Below are 22,916 nucleotides of genomic sequence, written 5' to 3' on the forward strand. Positions count from 1 at the left end.
TTCATTGGTATGGGATTGTTAAACCATTTTCTTAAATTTTTTTTAAAAAAGACTTACTTTTTGAGATAGAGCAGGCAGGGGAGGGGCAGAGAGAGAGGGAGACACAGAATCTGAAGCAGGCTCCAGGCTCTGAGCTGTCGGCACAGAGCCAAAGTGGGACTTGAACTCACGAGCTGTAAGATCATGACCTGAGTCAAAGTTAGACCCTTAACCACCTGAGCCACCCAGGGGCCCCTGGAATTGTTAAGCCATTTTGAAGCAAATATCAAGATTTTATTGTTATAAAAATTATATAATCTTGATATGATCAGAGTAGATTTTTGTTGTTATACTTGCATAGAAAACTTCAAATATAAGGAAAATTAGAAAACAGGTATTACTTTTTAAAAGGTATTTAAGGAATAAAGTGAAAATATACTTTTAAAAACAGGCTACTCTAAAGCACCTTTTTTCACTTTATAACAAAGCATGTGTATTCATTTTCTCTTAGGTGAGTGTAAATGTGAGGACACGTGGTCTGGATGCATAATGGGAGACACTGGGTGAGCCACCTCTCTTGGAAAATAACTCGCTTTCCCTTTCCTGCTGTGCTGTTGTCTTCTTAGGAATATGATACTAAATAACTTAGTGCGCGCAACCTCACCAAAGACTTTAAAAAGAAAATCGGAAGTAGATTTTCTCAATGGCTCTGTATTATAAAGTATTTTCACAAAATAGTTTCTTATTTATGAAAACAGTTGACGTCAGTTAAGATAGTAGTCCAAAGACTTTTGTAGGCTTCAATCTAGGCTAGAAATGTAAGAATTGAGGAACAGGTGTGTTCTTCGTGGCTTACCTACTAATTTTCTTTTGTCTCTTCAATTCTAATTAAATGGGTTGTAAACAGTAATGTGCTAGTAAGCTGATATTCAAAGTCAAAAACAAGAAAAGAGCCTGGATTTGTAGCTTTCTCAGATTTTTGTGGTGTAAATACTCCTACAATTGCTGATTTCAGGCTACCAATAGTATGTCACCGAGCAAGGAGTAGGGAAGAGATGTGTACACTTTGCTGTCCTGAGAAAGGTTTTCATTTCTAAACCCTTCACACACTATCAGATGCCAGTCTTCTATTTATTTTTCCTAAATAAATTGTACAACCATTCTTTTCATGTCAAGCTCATCACTACTTCTTTAAACTCTTATCATCTTGAGCTCTTAGCTCTTATTATTTTAATAGCATTCCAGATACTCAGGCAACTTTCAGCCTTCCTTTCTCCCCTTCTGAACTCCATTTCCATCATTACTGAAAAGGTATAAAGCATAGAGGAGTAAACACTTGTATACCATCACCCAGCCTAAACAAACAAACAAAACACCACCTACATAGTTAAATATTCCTTGTGTTCTCTCTTATTGGTCGGTCCCCAGCCCCAACCAAAGTAACATCTGTCTTGAATTTGATTCGTATCATTCACAAGCACCTTTCACAGTTTATATGTGTGTGTGTTGAAGTAATACATAGCATTGCTTTGCAACTTTTAGTTTATATGAAAGGGGTCATATTATATGTAGTCTTCTGTGACTTGCTTTTCTTTGATCTTTATGTTTGTAAGATTTATCTATGCTGATAATATATAGCCCTAGTTCACTGAAAATATACAGCACAAATTTCTCTTTCCTCTTCGTGTGTGTGAATCATTTTCCTGCTTAGAACTTTTGTGAGTCTCTATTGTCTGAAGAATAAGATTTGGATTTCTTCCTCCAGTACTTAGATGTGCATAATCTTTCTTCATCATCACTTATAACCTCATTTTCCACTGCTGTTCATGGTTGTCAGTTTGTTTATTGCCATAATTATACAGGGGTTTCCAGCTTTTTTTTTTAAATTTTCTAACGATAATCCTCCATTGATTTTAAGCTTCTTAAAAATTTGCTCACCATTAATGTAATTTCCAGCTTCTTTTGATTCCTTTAGTATATTGTCTTCATCTGGAATTCTCATTTTTCTCTAACCACACTTCTAGTCATTTTAGATTTATTGTAATTTTAACTCCTGTGTTGTAATTTAATTCCATATATCCTTATACTCACCAATTAGTTGTGACTTGTTGAAGATTACGTAGATATTTTTGTTTGACCTCACACCATCATCTCTTGACACACTTGGTTTTCAATAACTATTCATTGGTATTTGAATTTTGAACTCTCAAGAAATGTATGACAAGGAAAATAAATGATTGAGGGAATGTGTATGCAAACAGGTATTAAAATATTTTTCAAAATACCTTTCGATTTTCTGTTTAGTAATAAAAGGAAATGATAAAACTCCTTATCCATAGCTGTAATTTTCCAACAATTACTAAATTGAAAGCTAGAGGTTCTTATCTTTTAAAAGCTATTTAGTATGTTATATTTGATTATTCTGCTTAATTACTAGAAACAAAATTTTATAGACAATCTACTTAGACTAAGCATAATGTGTAGCAAGATCAAATGGCGACATTCAGAAATATATATATAGCTCTTTGCATTGAACTCCTCTTACATCAAATAGATGTGTGCAAGAGAAAAGCTTCTAACGTAAGACATTGTCTAGCACAATACTATATAAAATTAGAGCTGTGTCAAACATCACCTAACAGTACTAATTATGGACATGTATTTCTGATGGGTACTTTCCCTCTCATTTCTCTTTCTGAAGTTTCTGTGTACTCCTAAATGTTGGAAAGCATGTTGAAATGACCACCAGTCCTATTTAAAGATATAAAAATTAAATTTTAAGAAAGCATTTACTATAATAGATACATTATCCTGCAAATAGATAGATATAGTTGCCCTTCAAAATAAATATAGTAGCCTGCAAAAAAAGAAGTTTCCGAGAAGAGCCTAGGGAGATTTTGGCTTTCAGGTATTTGAAGAGCCATGGCATGGTAGAGGAGTTAGTTTTATTTGACACAGGTAATCACACAAAACTGTGTGTGACAGTTATAGGAAGTCAGACTTGGCACGGTGAAGGTAAGAGAAATCCACAAATTCCAACTCTTCATATGTAGAAAGAACGTTCCTATAAGGTGGTGAGTTTCCTGTCACTGCTAAGAGCAGACTAAACCCCCAGGTGAGCAGTGGGCAGGAGGCTGGGCCAGGCTGAGGCCCCAGAGGGCTCTGTTGCAGGGTAGAGGCTGAACTAGAGTTGGACTCCAACACTAGGGGTCCAACACTAAGAATTAGTCACTTTTTTCTTTCCCAGTAGGGAGCTATATCAAGTTTCGGCCAGTAGAGTGAAGAGGGAACTTAAATCCTGTTTAAATCCCATAACTCAGACAGATATACGTAGGATGGATTAGAGGGGCAGATGATAAAAACTTTGGCTAGGGTGTAGGCAATGGAAGGAAAAAAGTAAGTAATATGTGTAACAAACTTCTTAAATAAAGCATAAAGTTCATGACCTATTAGGAAGATGAAGTGAAGGAAATAAAATAATTCAGATAACATAAACCCAGGATACCTTTATTTGGCATGAAACACTTGACAAATTAGTTTAGGGTAAATAATCATTGTAAATTCCATTAATTGATTCACAAAGCATTAACCTTTGTGGTAGAAAGAAGTAGGGATATAAGTGGACATCGTACTTGCAGGCTGGTGGGAGAGACTTTATAAAAACTATCCATTATTCTTTTAATTATGTTTCACTTTTATAAAAGTTCAATGTTAGGGGTGCCTGGGTGCCTCAGTTGGTTAAGCGTCCAACTTTGGCTCAGGTCATGATCTTGCGGTTCGTGAGTTTGAGCCCTGTGTCGGGGCTCTGTGCTAAAAGCTCAGAGCCTGGACCCTGCTTCAGATTCTGTGTTTCCCTCTCTCTCTCTGCCCCTCCCCGGCTTGCACCCTGTCTCTTCCTCTTAAAAATAAATAAACATGATGGGGCGCCTGGGTGGCTCAGTTGGTTGAGCGGCCGACTTCAGCTCAGGTCACGATCTCGCAGCCCGTGAGTTCGAGCCCCGCGTCGGGCTCCGTGCTGACAGCTCAGAGCCTGGAGCCTGTTTCAGATTCTGTGTCTCCCTCTCTCTGACCCTCCCCTGTTCATGCTCTGTCTCTCCCTGTCTCAAAAATAAATAAAACATTAAAAAAAATTAAAAAAAAAAATAAACATAAAAAAAAGTTCAATTAAAACAATTTTTGAAAAATAGAAAATTAAATATTAATTGCTACTTGTCTCATTATTTGGTAATAGCCATGGTTAATGTGAAAATACTGCTAATTAGTATTTTTTTCTCTTTCCATGTTTATTCTTGCTTTATAAAATTTGGATCTTGCATATGTCATTGTTTATTAATTTTTTACGTAACATATTATATAGTCAGCATTTTTCTGAGTAGTTTTTGACACCATGATTATTAATAACTACATGGTATTCTATTTTATTAATATATCACAGTCTAGTTAACAGTTTCTTATTTCTATACATTTAGGTGATTTTCATAGTGCTGGCTATTACAACTTGTGTAATAAATAAATTGTGTAACTTCCAGTGGGAAGTTCCTCTGTTCCAACATCTTTGTACACATAGCTAGTTATTTCCTCAAGAAGAATTTCTTAAAGCAGAATTATCAGATTTAAGGATATTTCTCATTTTGAAGGTTCTTAATATATATTGCCATTGTTCTCTAGCCACATTTCCTTTTCTACTGATCTTTTATTACTTTTTTTTGGTATACCTTTCTTTATATATATATTTTTATATAAATATAAATATATATATATTAATATATATATATATAAATATAAATATATATATATAGACATAAACTTAAGGAAAGTTTCAAGAATAATAACAAAGAAACTTCTTAGAATCTTAAGGTGCTAACTTGGTGCCCCATCACCCCCAAGCACCTCAGTGTGCATTCCCTACAGACCAGCTCCTCCTACAGAACCACAGTGCAACCAAGGAAATCATCTGATTCCTAGCCCTCATTCAAGATTAGCCCTCTATTTCAAAAATGCCCCTTTAACAGAAGATTCAGAATCAAGCATCGTGTTTAGTTTTATGTCTCTTAGTGTCCTTCATTCTGGAGCAGTTCTTTGGTTTTTCTTTGACTTTCATGACTTTGACACATTCATAGATTATAAATCAGTTACTTTGTAAGATGTTGTGCAGTTTGGGATCCAGCCAGGTTTTAATATTTAAGAAAGACTCATTATGAAATAAAGTATTCCTATCTCTCTTTGATTGAAAATACAGGTATGTGTTTTTTCCTTTACGTGTGTATGCTAACAATGAATAACCCATAGTCACGATTACTTACCCGATGAATAATTTAGAAATGTATTGGTGGAATGAAAGTCTTATGGATTTAACACAAATTTTGTACGTAAGTGGAATTTATTCTTTCATCTTTAAGAATAATGTTGCAGTTCTAACAATGTTCAAATTTAAGACTAACATACAGATAAGGGACTAAAATTGTACCCAATTATTGCTTTTCTTCTGTCTTCTAGGTATTACCTTCCTAAAAAATTCACTCAGTGTAATATTGAAGAGTATCATGACTTTCTGAATAGTGGGGGTGGTGCCTGCCTTTTCAACAAACCTTCCAAGGTAATAAGTGTGATCAGAGTTATTAGTTAATAATCTTTAATAATAATCAGTTGTTATATTATATATATTATATTATAATCTATTACAAGCACAAGTTTTTAGCCATTGGGTCTTACAGAAGAAGGCTTTCTAACTTGGCTTATATGTACATATACTAGATACGTGAAATATCTGCATTTTATTTTATTTTTTTAAATGTTTATTTATTTATTTTGGAGAGAGAGGTGGAGGGGAATACAAGCCAGGGAGGGGCAGAGAGAGAGAGGGAGACAGAATCCGAAGAAGGCTTCAAGCTGTCAGCGCAGAGCCTAACACAGGGCTTGAACTCACGAACTGTGAGATTATGACCTGAGCCGAAGGTGGACGCTTAACCAACTGAGCCACCCAGGAGCCCTAAAATACCTGCTTTTATTTCATTTTATTAATGTTTTTTCATCTTTGAGAGAGAGAGAGAGAGAGAGAGAGAGAGCACAAGTGGAGGAGGAGCAGAGAGAGGGACACAGAATCCAAAGCAGGCTCCAGGCACTGAGCTGTCAGCATAGAGCCCCATGTGGGGCTTGAACCCATGAATGCGAGATCATGATCTGAGCAGAAGTCAGATGCTTAATTGACTGAGCCACCCAGACGCCCCTAAAATGTCTGCATTTTAAAGTCAGCCTTAATTTTGGGCATTTGGGGCTCTTCTGATAGGAATAGAAAGCAGGTAGAAAGACTGTTACTTCTGAAAAATAATTAGCTTACAAAGATGGTGTCATTTGCCTTCTTTCTCATGTTCTTGGATCCTTGTTTGTTGGATATGTAATCACAACTCATACTGATAGCAAGGAGGGCATTGCTTCCCACATTACTCCCCACCACTGCCTTTCAGAATGAGCAGTATGATTAAAATTACCATTACTTCTCAGTATAAAAACCAAGGCTGCTTACAGCAGAAAAGGAGAAAGTCTTTGTGTACTTAGACTTTGTCAGAGGCTTTTCCAACATGCAGGGCATCTTCTGGTTACTGACTTGAAAGCAGTAATTTCCTCATGCATTTGGAAAACTGCATGCAGTAGAAAGCTTTGTCCTTGTTAATTATGTGAACCATTCCGTGCTTCTGTGTGCCATAGCAATGAGTGGCATTGCCTTTATAATCATTTTTCCTGGTTTCATTCTCTCTCTGTTCCAGTGAAATTTAGGAAGAGTATCATATTGCCTTGAAAAGCAACTTGATAATTGTGAGACTTGTTGCAAAACTTCAGAAGGGATATTTGATCTAAATCCCTGCTGCTATAAATGAAAAACAATTCAAGCCTCTTTACCAAAATAACTGATTATTCTGAACTCAGAGTAAAAGAATAAGTGTGTTTTTCACCTTAATAAGTTTTAGTTTGGCTTTTAAAGCTGTCTGATTTGTTATGATCCCTTTCAACTGAAAATAGAATCTAAAGATGTTTTGATTATTTTGTAGGAGAGAAGAGAATATTTGAAATCAGGTGGGGGTTTTGTTGTTGTTATTGCTGCTTTTTTTATTCTGTTTTTCCCCCCTCTAATTAGTTAAGAAAGTGTATGTGTGGGTGTATGTCTGTGATAGGTGTGTGTTCCAGCCCATTCTATAACACATAAACTTTGATGAACTTCTGAATAAGTAATATGTAAGTGGAACATAGCAGCTACTTACTAATTTTAACTATCACCATAAGGTAAGTTATGCTCAAAAGATAATGTAATCGATACAGAGTTAAAAGATAAAATGGCCTTAAAATATACTCTTGTACAGGCCAAAAGTTGCTTCCATCTCTGGGGCAAATTATTATTACTGTTATCTGTAAAACTATGTTAATAGGAGGAGTTCTATTTAATATTAAATAAATCAATGGATTTATTAATTTTTGTGATGTTTTCCTACTTGTCTATGAAATAACTCTCTATTTCACAAGGAGTTATAGTTAGTAGGCCTTCACAGATAATTGAACTTGATTCTCACAATAATTTGTGATGTAGATGGGCAGCTAATATTATTATTATTCTTGCTTGAAATATTAAGGCATCTATGTGCTCAGAGATGACAAGCCATTTGCCCAAGATAAGTAGCTGAGCCAAGATTTGAACAGACTTTCTGTCCCCAAATCTCTTGCTTCCTCTTTGAAATGAAATTTTCAAGGGTCAATGGCTAGATCATCTTTATTTTGGTGGAATTTACTAGACTTGATATGTATGTTACTTATGTAAATATAATTAAATCTGAAATGGAAACAGAAGTAGACACTTTTGTTCTAAAGCTCCCAGTTTTAAAATTCTAAAGTTGAGCTTTCAAGTTTGGGAAAATAAAAATATACTTTCAAATGACTGATAAGTATGCCGCATGCGTAGGTGTGGCACTTATGGTCCCTCATAAGGTCTTTGATCTTGATTTATCTAATTTGTAGTTGTCTTTTTGGTTTCATCCTGCAGCTGCTCGATCCTCCTGAATGTGGCAATGGCTTCATCGAAACTGGAGAGGAGTGTGACTGTGGGACCCCTGCAGTAAGTCTCTGGGTGTTTTGATGTTTTTTTTTTTTTAGGTTATTCAGAGTTATTCCACACACTGAGACATACAGAGCTGGTGTTATGTCTGGAAATTTCATAGGATATATGGAAGAAAGATTATTATTGGGGGGGTGTCTATATACTTTTCTTTAAAAAATATTCTGCTACTTTCAGGAAAATGACATGATTTCCTGATGTTTTGCAAATGTTTATATTCCTTAGGAATGTGTCCTTGAAGGAGCAGAGTGTTGTAAGAAATGCACCTTGACTCAAGACTCTCAATGCAGCGATGGTCTTTGTTGTAAGAAATGCAAGGTAAATAAATGTTGAGCAATGACTAATTGACAAAAAAAGAGGATATATTTGATTTAATCGTTAAGACTGGGTAAATATAATGTAATAACAATAGTAGTGTCTAAGATATATTGAGTGACTAAGTGCGAGTGTGCCTGGGGTCTTGTACCACGTAAGTCACAGAGCTGGGTCCTGAACCTTGTTAATCTCCTCAGTTTGTCTTTTTATTACTGCCTCCCTCAGAAATATGCACATTGTATGAAGCCAGGTGTTCCTAACCTTTGAATTGTGTTTTTCCTTTCTTTGTAAAGCCAAGTGGCTATTCAGTAGATTCTTTTTCCTTGCCACTCTGCTTGGTATATTTCTTGCATTAGCAGTTGAGAGATCGGAAACTGTAGTTTTAGACATGATAACACTTCACATGAGAGTTTAGAATGCATCTTTATTCACATTATCTGTTTTCATCCTCCCAATGGCATCCTATACCTCTCTCCAAATATTTAAGCCTTAACATCAGGACGAAAAGTTATTTGAGGCTTATCTTTTTCAAATAAATCTATTTCTCTTTTTCTCTTCTCATATAAAATCTGGTACAATATTCTACATTATCTCTGAGGTTTGGTATACATCTTCGTATGTATTTTTTTTTTTTTTTTAGCAGAGAGAGCCTGAGCAGGAGAGGAGCTGAGCGAGAGAGAGAGAGAGAGAGAGAGAGAATCTTAAGCAGGCTCCCTGCTCAGTGTGGAGCCCAATATGGGGTTCCATCCCATGACTCTAGGATCATAATCTGAGCCACAATCAAAAGTCAGACACTCAACTGACTGAGCCACCTACGTGCCCCTAGTACTTACCGAGTAACTGCTACAGGTTCTTAGTAAATATTTGTTGAATGAAGAATAAATATGTGCAACACTCTCTTATTGATTATATGCTGATTGACTAATGTTAGTCTAATGAGTTAAGGGAGAGTAGGATATGAACCTATCATACTAAGTATCTACTGTGTGCCGGGGATTGTGGTAAACACTTTTATGTTATATCATCATGAATCTGGATTTCTCAACCCTGGCACTATTGACATTTTTGGCTGGATAATTTTTTCTTTTGTTTTGAGGGTGTGTCTTGTGTACTGTAAGTTATTTAGCAACATCCCTGACTTCTGCCCATTAGATCCAAGCACCACCCCTCCCAGCCGTGACAACCAAAAATATTTCCAGACATTGCCAAATGTCCCTTTGGGGGTAAGATCATTGCTGCTTGAGACTGCTGTCGTAGATAATGCTCACAACCACACTTTTGGGAAAGGCATTATTATCCTTATTTTTCCAGTTGAGCAATCCTGGTCTCAAGGAAGTGATATAACCTGCATATGCTCATTCAGCTATTAAGGAATAAATGTGAAGTTACATCCCAGATCTGCTGGCAGCATTTGTGTTGTTTCCACTTTATCACTATCTCTCTGGCAGCTTTTTAAGACAAGCAAAGCACTGGCAGAGATCTCTGAAAGCACTTTCTAAAAAAGGAATATAAAATCAGATATGAAACAGACATTTTTAAATTTGGGCTGCATCAACTATATAATCTGTCAGCTTCTCCAACTGCCATAACAATGGGTCCCCCATCATTCATTTTAATCTTCGATGTTTTAAGTCTGCCCATTTATAAAATGCCATTTTTATTTTTAAGTATAGAATTAGGCTCTTTGTGATATGAATATTTCAAGGAACAAATATAAAATAATAGAATCATAATATGTACAATAAAATGTCAGGATTAACTATCCCCCAAAGTAAGCTACAGTTATACCAGTCAAGTAAGAGCTTTTTGCCACTCTCTCTATCCTGCACCTCCGGCTCTTACTCCCACCCTACCCTCCTGGAGGAGCCAGAGGCAGGATAGTGAATGGAGGAGGGAGAACAGAAAAACAGGATGAGAAATCCTGTGTATCTCTGTTTTCCCTGTATGTATTTATGCTAAAGTATCTGTAAGTCAGAGTTGGCAAACATTTTAGGTAAAGGGTCAAGTAGTAAATAGTTAAGGCTTTGTGGGTCATAAGCTCTCTGTCTCAGTTACTCAACTCTACCTTTGAGAGCAGCCATCAAAAATACAGAAACAAGGGGCACCTAGGTGGCTCAGTCGATTAAGTGTCCAACTCTTGGGTTTGGCTTAGGTCATGATCTCACAGCTTCATGAGCTCGAGCCCATGTTGGGCTCTGTGCTGACAGCAGGGCACCTGATTAGGATTCTCTCCCTTCCTTTCTCTCTCTGCCCCTCCCCTGCTCACGCTGTCTCCTTCTCTCTCAAAATAAATAAATAAACTTTTAAAAAATTTTGTAAAAAAATACGGAACAAATCAGCATGGCTATGTTCCAATAAAACAGATGGACAGCCACTTTTTGTCCTCAAGCTATAATTTGCCAACCCCTGCTCTAAAACATTGCCCATTGACTTAGTATTTTTCTTTACTCAGTGGTAAGTTTCAAGAGGGCAGGGATTTGGGTCACTTTATCTACTGCATATCCCAGCACTTAGAGCAAACTGTCCTTCACTGGGCTTTCTTTCAGAAGTTTCTTGGCAGTTCTAGAACATTTACACTCTCATATAAACTCCATCTTAAATCTGCTTATATTTGTACCTGAGATGTTCTAAAATTGTGGCTTACTTACCTCAATCCCAAGAAATCGGAAGGATAAGAACCAGAGTATATGATTTTAAATTACTTGTTTATTTCCTTATTTTCATGGCCTATTTACTCCCACTAAAATGTGAGTTCCTTGCAAGCAGGATTCTTGTGCTTTTTTTTCCTCCACTGAATCCCCAGTGACTAGAAAGTGCCTGGCACATGTTAAGTGCCTAGTAAATACTTGGTAACTAAATGAATACAAATTTTGTTTCGCTCTTCTAAGAAATACTGTTGAAATCCTGATTGGAGTGGGCTGTTCATATTCTGGGAACAATAGGAAACGCAAGTGCTTGGAGGGTTGTGAGCAAGGCAGAGAAAATGGAAGTTAGTGGGGGAGGGAGGGGCCCACATCGAGTGTGTGTTTGTGTGAGCAGACATAAAAGCATAGCATTTGTTAGCATTTTGGAGAGGGAAAGAGAATAGTATGGAAGAGGAGAGAAGGAAGATGATGACTTTGTGTGTCTGTTTTGTGAGGATAAAGACTCTAGCAATTTATAAATTCAGTGAGCTTAAAATTTTATTTGTAACCCCTATACTTATGAGAAATATTTGAGGTAGTTGAAAATAGAGAAAAGAAAAAGCAAAAACAAACAAACAAAGAGGAAAGACTCTTCCCATACACAGGTATACAAATAACAAGAACATTAGACAAGAATAAAAGACCAAGCCATAGATCTATATAAAAACGAGGCAGGAGATAAAGGACAGTATGGGAAGAAATTGCTTTGCCAGAAAATCTAACTTTTGCAATTCAGCCCGGAATGTAACATTCAGATTCTTGGCAGATAAGCCAAAGAAGAGTAATGTGACAAAGGTGCCAGTAAGAAATGAAGAGGAAAGTGTAAATCTAAAACCTTTTTGAGAGGGAGAATTAGTAGAACATGGACTGACTTGTCCTTCTGGGGAGAGGTACCATCAAGATGTACCCTATTTTAGTAGATGTTGTAAGACTTCTGTGTGATGAGTATGCAAATTCTTTCACACAAGAGAAACTCTCTTACTAAATGAACGTTTCATTCAGTAACTGTGGTCTTCAGACTACCATCTTAAAACAGCTTAAAATATTCTTATCCAAAAATATTCATGTTGCTTTTTTTTTTTTTAAGATGATAGATACTGTGAGAGATTTTTTTTCTTCAACATTTTTACACATTGATTTTTGTTCATTTTAGTTTCAGCCTATGGGGACTGTGTGCCGAGAAGCAGTAAATGATTGCGATATTCGTGAAACGTGCTCAGGAAATTCCAGCCAGGTACTTTACAGAATCATTCCTCTAAACCTGATGGCAAAAAAGCAGGGGTAGCTTAAGTGCCCTGGCCCCCAGACAAAGTGTCAAGGGACACGATGTCTTTTCTACATCAGTTCTCATTCTCTCTTTATTTACTTCTGGGAATTTAAGTTTCCGTGATCAAAGCTTGAGCAGATGTTCCGTGTAATTTTATCTTAATGTTTAACTAACCTAAGACTACATTCATACCTTAACTATTTTGGTTTTAAGGAGAGAGTAAAAGGCATTTGCTTTTTTGTCTAATTTTCAATTCAGCTGGTTGAGACAGGAGCCAGCCAAGGCACAGAGACCCACAGAGCACTGGGTTGTGAGAAGGGGTCTGTTCTATCTTTTGTTGATCTGAGACCACATGCAGCACCTCACCCATTAATACCTGCTCTTGAATTTAGTATCATGTAGTTGTAAATGGAGAAGATGCGGGAACTGATACACTTTGGTGAGAGTTCACAGATTTCACATGGTCCTTATATTTACAGACAGTCTTCAGTTTGCATGGTAGTGTGGGACCATAAAAATGACCATGCAGGCTGAAGTCATGTAAAGTCATCTTAATCAATGGAAAAAATGAGAGTTGTTCTGTGATCTTTAAAAAATGTTGCCAGCCTACTAAAACCTCTCTTACTCTTGGTTTTAAGTGAATAAGGAAATGAAAAAATAGACCAGTATTTATTTAGCATGCTAAATTAAAACAAACATTGAGAATTAAAAGCTTTATTTTTGTTGTAAAATCCTTATCAGGAGTAGTTTGAGCTGTGCATGTCTTCTGTTCAGAAACCTTAAGATCCATAGTAAGCATCTTTTCTGTGCCTTGTTCAATGATCACACTCCCTTCTAAGTTTGGATCAGCTTTTGACATTTTATCCTTTGTACTTCCAATGTCATGAAATATCTCCAGGAGATGTGAAGATGTGAATGGGAGGGGTTTTTTTTGGCCAAACAGCAGTATCAGCATTCCTAGTTAGTGCTTTTTTTTTCTGTAAGTCAATTTACGTTTGATTGGAATTTCACTTCTACTGTCATCACTTTTCATTTCTTTTCTGCACTTTCATCTTTTTCTGGCCAGCTCCCTCTTATGATTGTCCAGTTTTATAAAATGTCACGTGCTATTACCCAGAGACAGAGAGGCAGCACAGCTACAACCTTTGTTGTCTGTGCATGAACTAAATGCATACAGGCAAGTACCAGTCCCTTGTGGACTGTGCGAGAAATGACAGGTTGGATCAATGACCACAATGGCAGCTGTCATATACCTAGTGACCACAGACTAACGAGCTGGCAGCAAAGTTTGTGCTTTATGCAGTTACTCACAGTCAATACGCTGTGGTAACTGAAGTTGGAACCGTGTCATTGGGGTACTGATGTCATTTAACAAAACCATGGTGACTGAAATTCATGTATATCGGAGCCATGAAAACAAGGACAGCCTATATCTTTTTCTTCTAGAGAAGAGGGATTCAATAGTGGTAAACCTGCATTAATCATTAAAAATGTTTTATTTTAAAGGTAGTCATCCTAAGAGACTAAAGATCTTTCATATGAAAGTATTTTCTTTTCTTACTATCTGATTAGCATTGTTTTTCTAAGTTAACACGTAGTGATGATGAGGATACAATTAATGATTGCCTCATATGTTCCTGGAGGGGGAGTATATTAAAGCAACTTCTTTGGAAATCCAATAAGTAGGAGTTTTAAAAAAAAAGAAGCCCAAATCCAAAGATGGCATATAAAGATCCTCTTGTTGAATTAGTTGTAAACAGCATAAACTGCTGTTTAATTATAAATGAGTATTTTATAAATTTATAATATTTTATAATTATAAATGAATAATGCAGTACGGTGGTTATATGGTTTGTTAGCACAATGCAATGTACTACAGCTATTAAAGAGATTCCCTACAAAAACACTTATTGTGACATGAGGAAATTCACGTGATGAAAAAATAAAGAGAAGAAGCTGAATATAAAATACTGTCTATAACTTGATTACATACCTGTGTTTAAAAAAATCAAATTTTGGGGGCACCTGGGTGGCTCAGTCGGTTAAGCATCTGACTCTTGATTTCGGCTTCGGTCATGATCTCACAATTCATGACTTCGAGCCCTGCGTTGAGCTCTGAGGTGACCTTGTGAAGCCTGTTTAGGATTTTCTGTCTCCCTCTTTCTTTCTGCCCCTGCCCCACTCTCACGAGCTGTCTCTCTCAAAAATAAAGAAAGAAAGAAAAAGAAAGTAAATAAAGAATAAAAAATAAAATTTTGTAGAAAAATGTAAAGAAAAAGATGTACCATAATATAAAAAATTGTCTCTGGGTGGTGGGAACATGAGACTTTTGTGTGTGTGTTTTTACTTTTTTTACATTTACTAACTTTTCTCAAGTGAGTGTGTAATTATTACAGATAGAAAAAAATGTGTAATAAATTTAAAAATTACTCTTTATAGCCACACAGGAATGTTTTACAATTTTCTGCACTTGCTACAAGGGAAAACCGAGGCTATAAAATAACATGATTTTTCTAATGTGCGCTAGGTGGATTTCTGCTCAAGGAGCATTTTAAGAGTAAGGGCTGTGGTGCTTCTCATGGTAAAAAAGAGGAAACTAGCTATTGCTTCGTTTACGTTGGGATCCTCCTTGCTTTTGTTTTGCGCTCTCGTTTTTCTCGCTCTGAGGAATGATGTATCTGTATAAAGCAAGATGCTCTGAAATGTTGGGGTTGTCTGAGTCACTGCTGTTGCTTCTTTTTATTTGCTACTATGTAATCAACTGTTTATACCTCTGGTAGATGCATATTTTTAGAGGAAAGTGCACCAATCATTGTATTTCCTTTTGCTTTCTCTTGATCTTTTTTGTTTTTATTTTCAGTTGTTTTAAGAGACTTACCATATTATCAGACTTTTATTTTACCTTTTTTTAATGGAAACATTACAGGGATTAGCTCAGCCTGATATTTTGCTGTGCGCGTGGTTCACAGTTCTGTTTTCATTTCCTAGTGTGCCCCAAATATTCATAAAATGGATGGATATTCATGTGATGGTATTCAGGTAGGTTACTTCATCTTTACCTAAATCTTTCATGTGTGCCAGCATGAAAGAAATACTGAAATCTTATCAAAAGAGGAAAGTCAGTTTAAATGTTTTGTAATCCATTCTGAAGATAAAAGCCTTTATAATACTCATCTACTAGCTGTCGCGGTCGCAGTTTCTTTTTCAGTGATCCGACATAAGCAGACACTGCATCATTAATAGGTGTGCTTTTCCATTTTAGGGGATTTGCTTTGGAGGAAGATGTAAAACCAGGGATAGACAATGCAAATACATCTGGGGGCAAAGTAAGTAAATAGCGTGGATTGATTGCTTTCACAATATGATATGAGGCCTTATGACGTGTGGGCTGGAAGTTAATTTTGAACCACTTTATGACTGGGGGATTCTCAAAGACACTGCAAGTCTTGGAAGGGTCACTTTTGTGGAATTAGAGAGGAGCACCTCCCTTGAAAGACACTTGGCTAGTTGGTTGTGCCTTTGGACAAGAAATAAGGTGCCTTTGCTGCCAGGCAGGTGAAGTCCACCCCAGAGTATGCAGCCTGGAGAATAGAACAAACCTGGATTTGAGCTCCGTTTACACTTCCCTCAGCTGAATGTCCTTAAGCAAAACCTGTACAACCATATGGAATGGACATGCACCCTGGATAGGGCACCCTTGGCACTGTAGCACTTTAGCTAGAGTGGCTTTTTCTTCCTCAACCATCTCTCTTAAAATTACAGGTGACCTTCTGCTGAGGTAGCTCTACTGTGTCAGAAAACAATTTCAGCATTATCGCTTTCAAAGTTTGTCACACTTTCTGAGGGAAATGTAACATTGATTTCTAAAACATACGACTTAAATTATATCTTTATTTAAATGTGTATTTAAAGGTTGTGTCATTATTTTTCCCCCAGTGTTACTGGCCCTTTTGAAAGCAGTTTTTTTTGAAACTCCTTCAGAAGACAGTTTGTATTAGAAAGCAAGCTCAAAAGATAATGCTGATCTTTACTTGTCACAGATAGTGGCTGCATTCTGTTTGGGAGGGGAGGTGTGTGCACGTTTGCACTCTGAACGGAGTTACAGTTTTGTTTCCCCCGCTTGAGATAAAAGTGTTGCTCACCACAAGAAGTAGGGAAAAAGAACTACCAATGGTGACTAGTTATTTTTTTAAATATACACAAATGCTCCTGAAACCAAGACTATACTGTATGTAAGTTAACTTTAATTTAAATAAAAAAATTAAATTAAAAATTAAAAAAAAAATAAAATATACACAAACAGTAATCATTTGATTAGTTTGCAGAAGTCATTTTTGATCTCACTACAGGACAATCCCATCAGCCAGCCCTGGCTTTAGCAAAATTAAAGTTTTGTAATGCTGACATTGTTTAAAATGTTATTTGGCCCTCATACATTTAACATGAATTCAAGCTTATTTAGAATAGAATAAAATTAAGGTGGTTTTTTTTGATAGTTGTTAGGAATTAACAAGGTAGAATTAACTATAGACTTAACTATAGAATTAACTATAAGAATTAACTATAAACAAGGTAGAATTCATACTGTTTCTTAAATCTTTAATTATAGTGCATAGCTATTTTAATAAACTCATCGTTATGATTAATAAAAATTGACACGTGAAAAATTTGTGCTTTATATTTGGCACTGAGATTAAAGTGTGGAGTATTTATTCTGGGAGCCATTTGGTAGTATCTTGCCCTAATTATTGGCCAAATTGTGAGGAGTGTTGTTCCTTGGAACCGATAGCCTCAATCCTATCAAAGATTGACATAGATTGGTTTTCCAAATTTCCAATGAGCAGTCATGAAGAATGTAGCTGAGTCATGGATGTCTGTGGTCAAGTAAAACTCTGGAGAACCATGGGTCCAGGTTTTGGAACTGGCCACATTGTCATGAAGAAGAGTCCTTAGATGGCTTCTTTCCCTTACTGCAAACATTTTGAGCAACTCACATGTTCTGTCCCTCACTGAGAGAAAACTCTATTCTGCTTCAGAGGTGATGGCATCAGACAAATACTGCTATGAGAAACTGAACATCGAAGGGACAGAGAAGGGTAACTGTGGAAAAGACAAAGATACGTGGATACAGTGCAACAAACGGTGAGATGAAGTTTGTCCAGAGTTTATCCCTTAGTGAATTACAAGCATTACTTTCAGCATCCCATTTCCTCTTCTCTGCATCCTCCAGAGCTTTCGGTTGCCTGCTCACCTCATCTTTTCACTGCATTCCAGCACCAACTTGCAGAAGCCTCCCAAATCTTAACACATATGCTGGCCTCTCCCCAAAGGCCCAGGTCACACTTGCAGCTGCCTCAGGACTTTCTCACGTAGAAGGCACCTGCTAGCATCTCAAAAGCAACAAAAATTAAAGCCACCAGAATATGTTCTCAGTTAGCTGGCTCTGACTTTCGAAACCACTGTTTTTGTCAGAGGTCACCATAACTCACTGTCCTCCAGTTGAGAAGCCTCACAATGGACCTTGATGCCACTGTGCCTCTGACACATTGTCCAAATGCCAAATCATGGTCATTCTTCCCTTTTACTCCCCCACCATTTATCTTTAATTCATCTTTTCATTCCTTTCCTATTACCCCAGCTAAGACCTATGTTAACGCTTGGTCTATTACAAAGGCCTCTTAACAGTGTTTTAAGCCAAGCAGATCTGGCATGCTGTTTTCTACTCTTCTACTGAGGGGCATCTGGGTGGCTCCGTTGGTTAAGTGTCTGACTGTTGGTTTTGGCTCAGGTCATGATCTCACAGTTTGTGAGTTTGAACCCTGCATCTGGCTCTGCACTGACTGTGCAGAGCCTGCTTGGGATTCTCTCTTTCCCTTTCTCTCTGCCCCTCTCCCCCACCTCTCTCCATGCTTTATGAATTATTTCTGGGTTTATTCTAGAAATAAATCATTTTCGGGGTACCTGGGTAGTTTGGCCACTTAAGCATCCAATTCTTGATTATGGCCCATGTTATGATGTCACAGTTTGTGGGTTTGAGTCCCACGTCAAGCTCTGTGCTGACAGCATGGAGACTGCTTGGGGTTCTCCGTCTCCCTCTCTCTCTGCCTCTGTCCTGCTTACTCTCCATCTCTCCTTCTCTCTCAAAATAAATAAACAAACGTAAAGTCATTTCCCTCTTCTCTGAATTCCCACGGCCTTTTGTTCTATTATTGTGGCCCTTGTCCCAGCCTCTCTGTTTTATCGTTGTTTATGTGTGAGATTCTCTTCTCACCGAGAGTGTATTTCCTTGACCATGTCTTTTTTTCTTTGTATATCCTAAAGTACTTTGTAAGCTCCATGCACATAAATAAGACTTATAAAAATGTTGACCATCTCTTCTGTGTTAAGAAAGCATTTTTGTTTATGATAGATATGATAAAATGAAATAACTTTTAAAAATTGTTTTTTAAGTATGAATTAATACATTTTTTCTGTGCTAGTGATAGATGTAAGTTCTAATTTTTCTCTTTTCTCTATCTGATAAAGCCTGTTTCCATATATAATCTTGCTAGTCTACTAATCATTCTTGACAAGATAGTTATCAGTATATGTATTTATAATTATGTATGTTAGTAATTAAAATGTTCTATATACAGAAAATATGTCAGATAATATTTTGTACCAGTACAAATATTTTACAGGTTTAGTTATTATATGTGGCAGTTGGAAGAATAGTGGAATATATTGAAAAAGGGATCATGAGTGTGTGTCTATATATATAGACACATACCCTCCCCCCCACACACACATAATTCTTCTTTATTTGGGGGAAACAGGTTAAAGAAAGAGCTGTATTCCAAAAGAATACTCACCCAAAGGTCATTTATTCACTTACCAAATATTAAAAAATGTTTTCACATATCCAGTAATATGTTCTAGAGAAAGAGATTCTGATCTAAAAGATGTCTATCTGATGGATAATTTCCTTTAACAAATACTTGAACTAATGGACAGTACAGGAAAAGCTAGAACACAGTTGGGATTTTGGTGCACTAATAGGAGTTTCAGAGAAGACACTTTTTAAAGTGAGAGGCAAACTAATTTGGGCGTATTTAGCTTGTAATTTGAGCAAATAAAATGTAAACAAACATGAAAAACAAACGCTAAAGCAGGATAAGATTATTGTTCTAACTATACATGGTTTGTTCTTTCTTTGTGGAAAGAAGTAAAGAATTGTTATCTTTTAACACAGGGATGTGCTTTGTGGTTACCTTTTGTGCACCAATGTTGGTAACATCCCAAGGCTTGGAGAACTTGACGGTGAAATCACATCTACTTTGGTTGTGCAGCAGGGAAGAACATTAAACTGCAGGTAATGCTCTATCTCTTTCCATGAGAACATCATTCATCTTACTTCTGAGGACTGCCGCGTAGAATCACTTCGGTTTTCAGTTCCCATGCATGTTAGCAAGGCGACATGGAATCTAGCCCAGAGAGGTGACTGAGTAAATCCTGACACAAGAGGGTTGAAAAGATGAGAATTAGTTGACTTTGGTTGCTGGAGCTATATTTAATGGGTCAGTAATACCTTGCAGGGTTTGGTTTGCATTTCTTTCCTACTAAGGAAAGTGAGTGAGAACTCCTGGGTAAAATCAGTGGATTAAATATATGCATCTTCTTTTACTTCCCTCTGAAATCCCACTAAAATGACACTAACTGGATCTTTTTTTAGAATTCATGTATCCACAGGGAGGCAGAGAAAGGGAGAAGAGACAACAACAACAAAATTTTGGAGTATGGAAGGCAAATGGATGTGTGGCAAATAGTTGTCAAAACTAAGAAAGCTGAGGGGTGCCTGGGTGGTTCAGTCGGTTAAGCGGCCGACTTCGGCTCAGGTCACGATCTCGCGGCCCGTGAGTTCGAGCCCCACGTTGGGCTCTGTGCTGACAGCTCAGAGCCTGGAGCCTGTTTCAGATTCTGTGTCTCCCTCTCTCTGACCCTCCCCCGTTCATGCTCTGTCTCTCTCTGTCTCAAAAATAAATAAATGTTAAAAAAAAATTAAAAAAAAAAAAACTAAGAAAGCTGAATTCCTAAGTCAGTAACGGGGAAAACTGAGAGGTAGCCCAGTTATAAAGTTAGTTCCCAAAAGGCTAAAAAATTGGTAACATCATCTACTTCTGCAAGAGGGAGTAAAGGATTTGGGGCAAGGAAGGGCTAAAATTAAAGAAGTTAGTTGAAAGTCTGCTAACAGATTACTGCCTGACCCACCTAAACTGGGGATTGCTCACCCTCCCAATAAAGATTTGAGCTTTACATTCTGCAGATAATAAAGCAGGTTTCCAAACTGAAGGATAGCCGGCAATATTGATATCAGGGTGTATGGAAGTGGTCTAGCCTCATTGATGTTCAGCCAGAAAGCCCTAAAATCTCCTATAGTTTATCTGATTTCCTAACTCAAATATGAGCAGTTTATCAGACATGTGAATAAAGGCTCTAACACACATACACAAAGAGTTAAAAAGAGCCAGAAAAAAAAGGCACCTGTCAATATTTATGAGAGATAAGATATTTCTATCATGAAACCAGAATAAAGTGCTATTTAATGAAGAGCAGGGGTGCCTGGGTGGCTCAGTCGGTTGAGCATCCGACTCTTGATGCCAGAGATGTGGGACTGAGCCCTGTGTCAGGCTCCATGCTGAGTGTGGAGCCTGCTTAAGATTCCCTCTCTTTCTCCCTCTGTACCTTTCCCCCCGCTCGCTTGCTGTGTCTCTTACTCAAAATAGAAAAAAATTTAAAAAAATGAAGAGCATTCATAGAAATAAAATGCTGTTGGAAATTTTAAAATAGGGAGGTAGGAATTAAACTCAGTAGTTGAAATTATCTCCCAGAAAGTAGGGCAAAAGCAGCAAAGGAATGGAACCACAGAGAAAACCTCACCAAGTTAGAATAGACACGATGAACAGAGAAAATACCAGGGAAGAAATTGTCAATGAGTGACTTTGATTGTCTACAATGGATAGACTTGAGTTTCTACATTGACAGGTTCACCAGTGCCAAATACACTGAGTGAAATTAGAGGCACATTTAAACATGTCATTGTGAAATTTCACAACCTTAGGACAAATAAAGGAATCCCAGATGTTTCCAGAGAGGAGAAAAAAAGGATCAGACTTGGAATCTTATTAACAGGAGCCCTGGGAATCAGAAGACAATGGACAACATGATTTTTGAAATAAGTTCTGTACCTTATTTCTGTACCTTATCAATCAAGTGTGAAAGTAGAAAATAGAGACACTTTTCGATATTCAGGTTGCCCCTGAATTTATTGCCCTGTACCATTTCTTAGGAAGCTATTGGTGAAATTGTACTCCACCAAAATCAAAGAGTAAACTAAGAGAAAGGCTGTGCATGTAGGAAACAAAATACCCACCATGAAGACAGGGCAATCCTGCAATGAATGGTGAGGGGAAATCCAAGTGTTCAAGTTTTCCACAAGGTACAGTAGACAACTAGATCAGACAGGAGCAGGGCAGACTGCAGATGGAAACTCTAGGAGAGATTTCTGCAGGAAGATGAACTGATGCTCAAGACACATCTCGAGTATGGATTTGGGGTTAGCAGAGTTTGATCAGTTTTACATTGGTGACAGATTCTTAAAAAGTAGGCAAAAAAGACAATAAGAGACTTGCTAATTTGAGGGAAAATGAAGAGTTGTGCAGGAAAGAAAAGACTTAATTATGGCACACTGTATCACTCAACTGAATGACATTTACATAGTCGTAATGTGCCTTTTTATTATTGATTTAACTATTCATTAAACAAAATTTATGATGGGGGTATAGGAAAAAGACATAAATCTTCAAGTTCCATAGAGGTAAGTTGGTTGCTAATATCTGAAATGGAAAAATAAAAAATAGTAACACTCATTATTTAAAAATGTGTGGATAAATAACAAAAGAACCGATTAAGAGTAGAAAGTAGTTTCTTCCAAGCAGGAATATATGGTGGAGGAGAGAGCACTGTAAGACTTTATTGCATTTAAAAAACTGATTTATCTGATTGACTCTTTAAACTGTATGCATGTGTCATTTTGATAAAAATAAATAAAAAGAATTGAGATTTATGTGCTGGCATTGACATGGCACCATATGAGTAAATCAACTATGAATATACATTTTTATCTCATTCTGGTTTTTTAAATTTCTATAGAACATGTAGGCTTGCTCTATTGAATAGTGAAGTTAAATATTTTAGCCATTCTCTAATATAATTTTTAAATTATTAACCTTCTTGGGAAATGTAAACCCAGACCAGTTCTCATGCTTGTTTGAAACATGTTTGAAATCTTGAAAGCTACAATTACAACTACCAAATCAAATCCTAGCAATAATGCCTCACTTGACTTGTACATGATATCCAAGGCAAAATGATAAAGCTATTTTAATTCAGACCTTTGCTATAATAATTATGTTCAAATTCTAAAATATGTCAATATCTCAAAAGCATTAGATCAAAAGATTCAATTGCTTTCTTCATTTAAAGGAAGAAAATGCTCATGCTGTTGTTTTTTATTAGATAATGAATAGAAAAT

General features: G+C 36.8%; 1 protein-coding gene across 22 annotated transcripts in view; it reads left to right on the forward strand.

The window, feature by feature from the left end:
- The window catches only part of ADAM22 (ADAM metallopeptidase domain 22), a 232,640-nt gene that overhangs the window by 172,588 nt on the left and 37,136 nt on the right, over positions 1-22,916 (forward strand). For 21 of the 22 annotated variants that reach the window (XR_008420609.1, XM_019443214.2, XM_019443218.2 and 18 more), the window contains exons 14-22: positions 491-542; positions 5,476-5,575; positions 8,009-8,080; positions 8,306-8,398; positions 12,233-12,313; positions 15,335-15,385; positions 15,609-15,672; positions 17,383-17,488; positions 19,578-19,697. Coding sequence is in view for 21 of the 22 variants with exons in the window: in XM_019443214.2 (XP_019298759.2) it covers positions 491-542; positions 5,476-5,575; positions 8,009-8,080; positions 8,306-8,398; positions 12,233-12,313; positions 15,335-15,385; positions 15,609-15,672; positions 17,383-17,488; positions 19,578-19,697 (739 nt within the window). In the remaining variant the exon portion in view is untranslated. The remainder of the gene's footprint in view (positions 1-490; positions 543-5,475; positions 5,576-8,008; positions 8,081-8,305; positions 8,399-12,232; positions 12,314-15,334; positions 15,386-15,608; positions 15,673-17,382; positions 17,489-19,577; positions 19,698-22,916) is intronic. The other variant, XM_019443219.2, reaches the window with a different exon arrangement.

The sequence above is a fragment of the Panthera pardus genome, unplaced genomic scaffold (assembly GCF_024362965.1).
Source record: "Panthera pardus isolate Hobbes unplaced genomic scaffold, ASM2436296v1 HiC_scaffold_8, whole genome shotgun sequence".
Lineage (NCBI taxonomy): Eukaryota > Metazoa > Chordata > Mammalia > Carnivora > Felidae > Panthera > Panthera pardus.